Raw genomic sequence first — 10,924 nt, forward strand, 5'->3', positions numbered from 1 at the left:
TCATTAGTGAGGATGGAGAGCAGTTGTTGGTAGGTAGAGGTGTATGGGGGTGTAAGGCTGCAGTATTGAGCTGTGGTTGTGGTGTGTTGACGCTGCTGTCTTGAGAAGTCACTGTGGTCTTGTGGTCAGTGATGGAGAATCTGCAGATGGCAGGATTTACCTGAAGTAACCTGCAGTTTAATCAGCTGGGATAATAACTGATACAAAGGGTGTAGGTTTGGTTTCAGAGGGGATGCAATGAAATGCTGGTTACACTTCATAACTTCAGATACCTGTGAGTACAGGTGGCACTGCAAGAGCTGGGGCTCTGACATATCTGTCAAAAGACATACAAATAATAAAACATAAAAAGCTATTATTTGACACATAAAACATCATGATGAAATTCTTACTTGTATTGTGTTATTAATGCACTAAACCTCCTCACAATCACATTATTTTCATTGCTAAAAAGAGTGTAAAATATAAGCAAACCATGACTCTATTTCTCAGTTCATTTTTTTTCCTCTCTTAGGACGACTTCCTTTTCAGCGTGTCCATCGTCAGCGGCTTGGTGTGCATCATTCTGGCTGTGATCAAGTTCATGCTTGGGAAAGTGCTCACAAGCCGAGCCCTTATCACTGATGGTAGGTGTACACACACGCTTAAACAGAGACCAAATCAAGACCGTGATCTTCAAAGTTGCATAGTTTTCAAATAAGGAGCTTGTTTTTTGCCTGAATTAATTAGTAATGTTCTGTGAAGGACCACAAGTGTCACATAAATAGTAATAAAGAATTGTACATTTGCATCTGCATATAATGTACCAGGTGACAGCCAATCAGTGAGCTTGTCACGTCCCATGACTAATTTGCATAGTTTTGCCCTGTTTTACCAGTGCAAGGCCCAAAGTGTCATGAAAAGGCTAAATAGAGAGGTCATATGACTAAGCAAATTGAATAGCTAATGGAAAAATTGAAGGCAGCAACTAAGAAAGGAAAAAGCCCTTCTAAATGCCTCATTAAAGTCTGTATTCTTAATTCAATTTATCCAGTTATTTGTTTCTTTCTAAACTTCATTTTCTAATACATTTTTCAAATTCCATCATGTATTAATTCATACATGAATAAATACATGATTCATAAATCAATGTATTATTAATTAATGAAATGCTTTGTTTACTATTTCTACTATTTCACTTGTAGTCCTTCATATGTGCATGCTTGTTCTTTTGATTAACTGTCTCATGTTGCCTGGTCACCTCAAATATACGTGGGAAAGGATTTCTTGTGCACAGTCATTTCTTAGTAACAGCGTTAAAGTGTGACTTCCCCAGTGACATATTATTTGTATTACAGTACAAACCCACTTACATGTCTGTAACTCTCAGCTCTCTCACTCATTCATACAAGATGACCTTTCAACAGACAGACAGAGGCATGTCAGGAATCTATCACACCACTGGACACTTTATATGCTGCTCTGTACCACAGCAGTCAACATCACATGTCTGCCAGACTACATCTGTATAAGGTGTTTTTACATCAAGTGTGTTTGTGTATTTTCTTGTTCCAGGATTTAACTCACTGGTGGGGGGAATCATGGGGTTCTCCATCCTCATCAGTGCTGAAGTGTTTAAGCATGAGCCCAAGGTGTGGTATCTGGATGGGACAATAGGTGTCCTCATAGGCCTCATCATCCTCGCCTATGGGGTCAAGTGAGTTCTCAGTGGATGATACATTTGTTGTTGTAGAGATGATGTAAAGAAAACTAAACTCAAAATGTTCAGAGCTTTTGATTCTGTTGATTATGAGACTATTATAGAGATGAAATCTCTGAAATGTTTTAACGTGACTACGCTGCCATTTAAGACCACTCTCTCTTGTAAAAGAGATCATATGTCCCAAGACAGAAATAAAAGTTTTATATAAAAATAAAAAAGTAAAACCCTTAAGTCGCCTCTGAGGAAAAGGTTTTTATTTTCAGTCTGAAGATTGAATTTTTTTTTTTTTTTTTGCCTTGAGCAACAACCAAAATCAGATGAATTCATGTCTGCAGAGCTTTTTTAACTTGAGCCAGTCAAAGTCTGAAAAGCTTCCTGCTCTCCTCCCACAGGCTGCTGCTGGACATGGTCCCGCGGATCCGGCAAACCAGGAACTACGAGCGTTTTGAGTGACGAGACCGCAGAGGAAAAGAGGGAGAAGCGGGGTGGGAGGGTTTGGGAGGGATGGGAGGTGGGGGTAGGAGTAGGCTGAGCACAGTTCCTCCACAGACAATCACACTCAGCCCTCGAGGTGCCAGCGGAGGCTTTGGCTCACAGACTTGACCTGAGGGTCCAGGCGGATTAAACTCTCGGCACCTTTTAAGTGTTTTACAGTTTGCTGTACATATAATATGTTTATCTGTCTTTTACCAGTGAGTGGGGCCATCTGTTCTTTCATGCCTCTGTATTAAAACATGAGATGAGCTCAGACTGCAGCGGACTGGAGACTTATGGACCCCAAGAGGCCATAACTCCATAAAAAGCAACAGATTTTTGTACAGCAAGTTGATGTACAATACCTCATCGTCCTGTCAAAACACAGCAGTTTATTTTTCCCATGGTTCCTAGAGGCCTTTGCTCAGCTGTGCTATGAAATATTGCAGATCGCAGGTTGAAAGTGATTGATGTAGCTGATGTAGCAGTGGAGTATTAATGGTGTTTTACCTTTTTTATGACTAGGAGAGGATGTATCAATACAAGGCCCATTTGGCATCAGGAACAGGTACATAAGCACACACTCTCTATCTCTGCTGTGTCAGGCTCAGTGACGTGATTTGCTGTTTACAATAGACTTGTGGTGGGAGCAGGAGAGACTAGAGTGGCCACAGCTTAATGAGAGGTGGAGGATAACAATTGTCATTTTTCATGTCATGACCTGACTCTACCTCCACTTTGCTGTTAGAAAGGAAAAATAGCCCAAATTAGCTCAGTTTATGTTTGTGACGTTGAAGTGAAACTCAACATTATCATTTGATTCATATACTTGCGCTTTGTATTCACCATCTTCGGCTGCTCTGGTACGTCACACATCCATCCACACCTTGTTTTAATATCCAGTTGTTTATTTTAGTGAAGCTTAATCCAATAAGTTCTGTTTGATGAGTTGAGCTCTTGTCACAGCAGGTGATCCAGTTTGTGACAAAAGGGTGTTTGTCTTTACATTAAGAGTTCTGGCCTTCGTGAGAACTTAGTCTCATCGTGTCTGGATTTGATTATTGGTTTGTCCACTTCAACCAGTTTGGTCTGCAGCCATCACAGGTATATCTGTATTTAGACTGAGAGTGGTGAGGTAGTTACTGGAATCAGATTAAACTCAGAGCTGTGTGCAAATGTACAAGACTTCACCTTTTTCATTTCATCTTCTTGCTCATCAAGTGCATCAGACAACATTTAGTCTGACTGTGGTAAGTAATATTTCAATATACTGTGAAGGATTCCACTTTCCAGCAATTTCAGTGCTGCTGTTATTGATAAGGTGCAGGCCTGTGCAGGTGTCCTCTCTTATCTGGAGCTTCTGTTTGTTTTGGAGTTGATGGTAACTCCTTATTTTTCTGGCTAATGAAGTATGTTGACATAAAGTGAAGTGATAATAATGAAACAACCAAAATGACCCGTTTATTTGAAACACAAATGTATGAAAAAAACAGTATCGTTTTGTATTTTTATCATGACTGAGTCAAACAGTGACCAGGGGTCTTACTTAATAATTATACTAATTATGACCTAATAAGTCAAAGTTTGGATGTATTTTTATTGTGACTTTTTGTTGTTTTTCATGTTTTTGTTGTTTGTTTGTTTTTTTTTTTGGCTAATATCACTTGCAGATTTCATAGAGACAAAGGCTTTGGCCCTCCATATTGGGTTTTTCTGCCTGTGTGCAGGCTGTTTTATTATTCTAAATAGTTCATAATACTCATTTTTAACTCCAAAGCCTTAATCTCGCTGATCAGTGTGTGGAACATGAATGTAATTATCAGGTGGAGATTCAGCTGTTTGACTATAGAGACAGATTAGGATGTTGTCATTTTTTCTAAGTACTCATACATTTTGCTGAAGTCTGTGCTTTGCTGCAGTAACTATAACTGAATGTACGAACTGTGCTGTGAGACTAGTTTATATGACACACAAATATGTGACAATGTTGTTTGGATTTGATCATATTTAAGGTTTTGTACAACTTTATGAAATATACACACAAATTAGACACACATAGACACACTGTGGGATTGGAGCTGCTCCTTGGCTCCTGCTAACTGTACTATTCTGTGCAGGTGTAAATACTGAATCTGTATTGCTGTGATGTGAAACAAGTGTAAAACCAGAGTCAGAGCCTTTTGTCACAGAAAAAAGGTTTATTTAAAAATAAAGTTATATAAGGACTGTGAAAACAAACAAAAAAGTGTTGTCATTGCATTATTCACCTGCACTGATATGATACTGTAGGTTATATGTCGGCTGTTCATTGTTTTCTGTTTCATAACTTCCCATGTACAGGTCTCTGAAACTGGATCAACTGCAGATGGCTCAAGTGTAATTATGAGAGCTTTGGATCATTAGCTGTATATGTATTTGTTTGTAATCTCTTCTATCTGGATATTTTGTGTTTTTATTTGTTTGTGGAACGGACGAGTGAGAAGTCCATCACCATTCAGTAGTCTACAAGACTGTTTTGTAAAATTTCAAACTGTTGGGTGGGACGAACCCCACCCAACCCCCCAACCCCCGTTGCTTCATTGCACCGTGAGGTCCCCTTTGCCTGGACGGCTCTTCACCCCAGTCTGCTGGCGCCTGCGGGACGCGAACCCTGAGAAACTCTGCTGCGGACATGTGGAAACACTCAACGATCGTTTCGTTATGTTATTGCTCGTTTATATCACGTGGCTCACGCTGTCTTTGTTTCTCTCACTGACGCTCAACTCTTCTTTATTAATCTGGTTGTTTGTTCCACACGTGTTTTCCAGCTTTACTGCTTCAGCCGCTGCAGCCTGGACACAAACCAAACAGGTATGTGTCATGACGAGCTCGATTACGAATCTTAGTCACAGTGTTATTCTGTAAAACCATAACCATTTTCCTGTTTTCTCCAATAACCTGAAGTCGATATAATGCCATGTCTTCATGAAATCTGTTTTCTTTTTCTATGCCACTGCCCTGTTTGTTCTAATTAGATACACCTGATGCTGCTTTGACTGTGTTGACCACTGAGCCTGCAGACTGAGGAAGCCATCAGCCGCAGGGTTTGTACCTGTAAAGATACATGAACTTTAACCGTTGTTCTAACTGGTTATTTGACAAAAACAGTGATTTTATGTCACAGAAGAAGAGGGCTGCTTGAATACAACTGCTTCGATCAGATTGTTAGTTTGTGGTATTGTGAGACTTGGAAGAAGTATTCATGCAGCAACTACCATGTTTTGCCTGTTTTTGTCACTGGAGTCTGGTAGCAATGTTTCTGCTCTAAAATGAAAAATACACAAGTAAACGCATTATACAAAATAATCACTTTGATTTTAAGAACCACACATGCTTGTTATTTAGAAATGTTGAATTTAGGGTGACAAAGGGCTGTGCTTAATGCAAGCTGAGCTGCTTACCCAGCCTGATAAAAAGCCTCTACAACTTGTCTGCAGAACCTTAAATTACCACTTGACTGCCTCAGTGATAGATAGACTCACCCACGGCCAGCTACAGTGCCCAGAACTTAACAATATTCACAGGCTGTAATTTATCATTTATGTCTTGCCTTTATAATTGCGATTTTTATCAGGTGTATTCACGGTTACAAACAATGTAACATCAAGATAAAGAGGAAATTGAAATCTGTTTTTAATGGAGGCATAATGTAAATCACCCATATGTCCCAAGAGTGTGCAGAATACTAGATGGTCTTTACACAATGTAGTACATCTCAAAGGTCACCTTCAGTGATTGAAAGGTGTTTAAATTAAGAATATTACTAAATGGACCCATGTGCTCATTCAGTCAGTGTGTTACTTGAAAATAAATGCTACTGGGACAAATGTAATCAGCAACTCAGTTCATTTAAACAACACCAGAGCCTCCATACAGCAATAGTTTAACATTTTGATATTTATTTGCTCTCTTTCTGAGTTAGATAAGATGAATACCATTCCAAGCATGAGGCTATAGCCAGGAAATGATAAACTTAGCTTAGCATAAAGAGTGGTAGCAGGGGGAACTGGTTAGCTTGGCTCATCCCAGTATTTAAAAAGAATCTGCCATCCAGTCCCTCTGAAGTCCAATATTTAATAACTTATGTGTGTTTGTACACAAACAGAGTGTTCCTGGAGTCTCTGCCAACTTCCTGCCTCCTGAACAGGATTCCTGACTTAGCCAGTGATGTTAACAAGCCAGCTGTGAACATTTCCCATGTGAGTTACACACAGTAGTGGAACCAAGAGGCACTTTGCTGCTTTTTTGGCAGAGGGAACCCACCCCCTGACACCTCTAGCTACATGGAGAGAAAATCTCCATCACACATCTGGTAAGCAGAGCCGGTTTTATGCAGGCATAGTTAAGGGGTCGGTCAGAAATGTGAAGGGAGCATCGCTGGTACACATCCTGCCACAGCAGTGCTGCTATGGTGACTTCAATTCATTAAACCTGTCTGTTCACATGTATGTATTTATTCAAGGCTTTAACTGTCTCAGTGTGGTAAATCTTCATCATGTAGAGGATCACGGACACAGCCGGTCGTGGTGATGAAGTGGGACCTGCAGTATTATTAATCAGGTTATTTGTTGGACTTGTGTTTTCCAGGTTTACTGGTTTAGCTGCTGCAGCCTGGACACAAACACCAGCTCCCACCTCACAAACCAAAGAAGAAGAAGTTCTTTGAGACCAGGACTGAGTCCTCCAGGTATTTCACAAACATGAGAGCACTAACATGATAGATGTTCAGTAACTCATCTTAAGTCTGAATAATTTTGTCTGTCTCCTTCCCCCTCTCTTGCTGCCTGTCCTCTTGCTCTGCCAACCAAATTTAGTTCAAATTTCAACAGACTTTTGCAGTGTTGGACAAGTTCTGATGAGTCCAGATTCACCTAGTTCACACTCTGGTTTCTTTGTACATCTACTGTCTTTTACTTCTTACTAGTCTGCTTTTATTTTGATGTGTTAAGAGTCAGATCTTTACATTAATGTTTGTTGTGTTTTTCTCCACAGGATTCAAACTGGAACCATGGACCCATCACAGAGAGAAGAGACAGACGTGAAGACGTTGTCAGGTTAGTGTTTTCACTTGAACAACAGGAAAGCAACACAGTTTACAGCAGTTAGATGGTGGAGCTCTTTTATTTCATTAACAGCTTCATTCTTTAATCCACTTCAGGTCTTCAGCTGCTGTCGTCTTCTTCTCCTGCACAGAGAACAACACGCATTGATCACACAAACTCATCTGTAAGTCCAAATAGTTTTTTACATATTAGACACTTTACTGTACTGTTACATTTAGTGACTCCTGGCTACACTGTGACTTTTATATATATTTTGGATTACTATTACTTCTGCATTGGTTTTACATCACTTCTCTTATTACACTTTCCTGATAGGCAGTGCTCTGTGTTGGACAGTGTGTGACTTTAACCATGAAAACACAGAAAAATATTCAACATTACAGCTGAAACTGAACATTTAACTAAATAGATAGATAGATGACTTTACTCATCCCTAAAGGGAAATTCGGTCGTCACAGTAGTCCATATGTGAATGTAACAGGGGCAATAGGAATCTAAAACATATCTATGTCAAATCTACAAACCACACAGGATACTCAGTGTTTTTAACAAGAGGGACAATGAACTGTTGAATCTCAGTTCCCTTTAAATGTAACGTGTGTGCGTCCAATTATGTCTTCTTTGTGCAATATTTCTGGAATATATATAATAAATGGATATTGTTTACAAGGATTTTTTAGCTTTATGTTCATTGTTCCTCAGAAGCGAGTAGGTGGAGCAGAATCAGTCGACCAATCAGCGTTTCGTATGCCGACGTTGGCTGGCGTGTGACGTCATCGTTCTGGACCACGAGGAGGAGAGCAGGTCGGTGGAGGAACAATGGCGAACAGTCGAGTGAAAATGGAGATTAAAATCAACGTTTTACGCCACCTTCTTTACCTGGGGTTGTTGTCGCTGTGAGAAACTTTGTTGCCGAAGAAGCGCGGATGTTACAACGAGCCAGTTACAACACACGCCGAGCTTACCTGCAGGAGGAGGTAAGGCTAACAAGCTAACTAATTAGCGGCGTGCGTTAGCATTAGAATTAGCATTAGCCACTGCTTCTAGTCATATCTGTTTTTATTGTATGTTTGTAACGGGGACGGATGAAAATAGCGGTTCCATCATATATCGTCGTACATAACAGAGTTTAGCGTCATTGGCGTTGCATATTATCAGTTTCAATAATCATTATTTATTGTCGTTGTAAACAGGAACTGTTGACGCGAAAGACAATATAATGCGACAGGCTGTTGTAATTGTAGAGTACATACGTAGACATGCAGTATAAACGAACAGAACAGCATTACGTTCATACATATACAGCCAGAGTCATTGACTTGAGCTGACGTTAATTCTGTCGATTTACGAGGAACGTAAAGAGACTGTAACGACACAATGTAAAACCGCAGGTGCCAACAAAGCCAGGGAGACTGGTCAGGTGTTCTGTAGGATCTTAATTGCAAATGTGAACCTTGATGAAATATAAACATCGTATGAAGTGGTAGACGTTCATATTTGCCATCATTAATACTGCACGCTTTGGTATGTAGCTTACAATTACAACAGCCTGTGGTATTATATTGTTTTTCAGCTGCCATGTCAGACATTTCCTCAGTCAAGTCAGCAGGAGTTTGACTGTTTGAATCTCAGCTCAGATTTTAGTATTTAATGGGTGTGAGCTAAATGAGTTGTGATTAGTTGATTAAAAAATAATGATATTGCAGTTAATGTGATTAATTTCTTATTTGTTGGTTCTTCAGGAGGTGAGGACAATAAATAACCATCACCAATAAACAAGAGGCCAGAAGATCCAGGACAGGTAATTTAACAACAGCATCACATCAAGTGAGAGATACAGAGCAGAATAATTTCAGTCTTTAATTTTACTTTAAGGCACAGACAGAAACAAATGAACAGTGGACAGGTATTTTTGACGGTGTGCTATAGTACGATACATTTTACGAGGTTGTTGAATGTTTTTCTTAGTGTAGGAAGTAATGAAACACAGAAAAAGATAAGTAATGTGCATCAAAAATGGTCAAAAAGTGTTACAGCATAAGTTTTGAGTCTGTTTTCAAATTAGTATCATGAAAGTGATCATGTAACCCTGACGTCTGGCTAATAATATTCACTTTGATACAATATTAAATACAGGAGCAGAATATTCTTTAGAAGTATTTATTTGAGTAACATAATTCTTTATCAGTCACAAGAACAATAGAAAAGGGCATTATATGTACAAGACAAGCTGTAACAATATGAACAGGACTGTGTACTGATATTGCAGTGTTTGAAAAAAAGAAGTGAGATACAAGTGAAAGTAATAGTAATGCGTCAAAAACTGTGAGTACAATAAGGGACACAAATATTTAGTTAAATGTTTAGTAAGAGGTGTAATGTTGAATATCTTTCTGTGTAATGCAGAAGATCTTTGAGATGAGATAAGAAGGGGCAAGGACAGCTATGGGAGGAAGCTGGAGGAGTGCCTTCAGGGTAATGAAAGCAGAGAGGTCTGGAATGTGGTAACAGGGAACCTGAAATTCACACCACTCACAGCAGGGGTCAGTGCACATCCCTGCCTTTTCATTACACGTGACCAGGTGAGGAGGGCGTTGAGGAAAGCTACAGGACCTGATGGCAGCTGTGTGGGGTCTTTTGTGGAAAACATCCTGTGTGGTCGCAGTTCTGAAGAGTGGATATCCTAGTGAGGTGAAAAACTTCAGGTCAGTAGTTGTAAGTTGTCACCTGATGAAGATGCTGTCGTCTATGTGCTGCACAGATGCCTTTGTGTCTCTGTCTTGCTCTTTGGAGTCCATTGAGGAGGTGGGTGACAGGAGGATCTTGGCCTCCTACACTTATGACTGTACATTTCACAAGTGTGAGAAATAAAGTGTATTTAATCTAATGTGTCAGTAAAATGTTCAGTTTCAGCTGTAATAGGCGGTAGTGTATTGATCATTTTCCTTTATATGTTTCTTTTATTTCTTGCAGGCATCAAGAGATCCTCCACAAAGACTGAGATGTTGGTTGTGAGTGGAGAGAGTGTTCAAACAATGAAGTAGTTCTTTTGGACCAGGACTGAGAAGAGGTAATTCAGAAACAGCTTTACATCAACTGTCCAACACAGTGGTAGAATATTCTTTAGAAGTATTTGTCTGAGTAACATAATTCTTTATCAGATAGAACAAGAAGAATTGATTATATATGAAAGAGTGTGTGCACAGTGATAGTTGGATTTGAGTAGTGACATTGCAGTGTTTGAAAAAAGAAGTAAGGAAGCAAAAAGTCTGAGCACAATGTTCAGTTTCAGGTGTAATATTGCATAGGCAGGAGTGTATTGGTCATTGTATTGATGTTTCTGTTTGAATTACTACAGGTGTCTCCACTTTGTCCACGATTGCAGAGAGCGTTTATACACTGCACAAGTTCTTTGAGAGCAGGACTGAGGATTCTAGGTAATTCAGTTTCATCATTTGTCTAATTATACAAGTAGTTTGTACAGTTTTGAATGTGTGTGTTTGTGGAAAAGAGATGCTTTTGTTAGATGTTGAGTTGCAAAGTGTTATGATGATTTTGTCCAGGTAATTGCAATGTGCTTAATGTGAATTGTGTTAGGCAGAGCATTGAGTGTTGTTTATGTTTAGTTGATGATTGTCTTGCTAAT

At 39.4% G+C, this 10,924-nt stretch overlaps 1 protein-coding gene and 1 long non-coding RNA gene across 2 annotated transcripts; both read left to right on the forward strand.

The window, feature by feature from the left end:
- Nucleotides 1-514: 514 nt before the first annotated feature.
- LOC108880550 (transmembrane protein 163-like) lies at nt 515-4,457 on the forward strand (the record flags this gene model as incomplete). The annotated part of the gene is made up of 3 exons (XM_018672117.2): nt 515-626; nt 1,555-1,696; nt 2,095-4,457. Coding segments are annotated over 3 exons (315 nt in total), but the record flags the coding sequence as incomplete, so codon positions are not given.
- A 2,914-nt stretch (nt 4,458-7,371) lies between these two features.
- Nucleotides 7,372-9,130, forward strand: LOC108880553 (uncharacterized). Its single transcript, XR_001960502.2, has 3 exons — nt 7,372-7,441; nt 7,981-8,255; nt 9,021-9,130. It is a non-coding gene; the product is annotated as an uncharacterized LOC108880553 (long non-coding RNA).
- Nucleotides 9,131-10,924: the final 1,794 nt, after the last annotated feature.

Source organism: Lates calcarifer, unplaced genomic scaffold (assembly GCF_001640805.2).
Source record: "Lates calcarifer isolate ASB-BC8 unplaced genomic scaffold, TLL_Latcal_v3 _unitig_962_quiver_2539, whole genome shotgun sequence".
NCBI lineage: Eukaryota > Metazoa > Chordata > Actinopteri > Centropomidae > Lates > Lates calcarifer.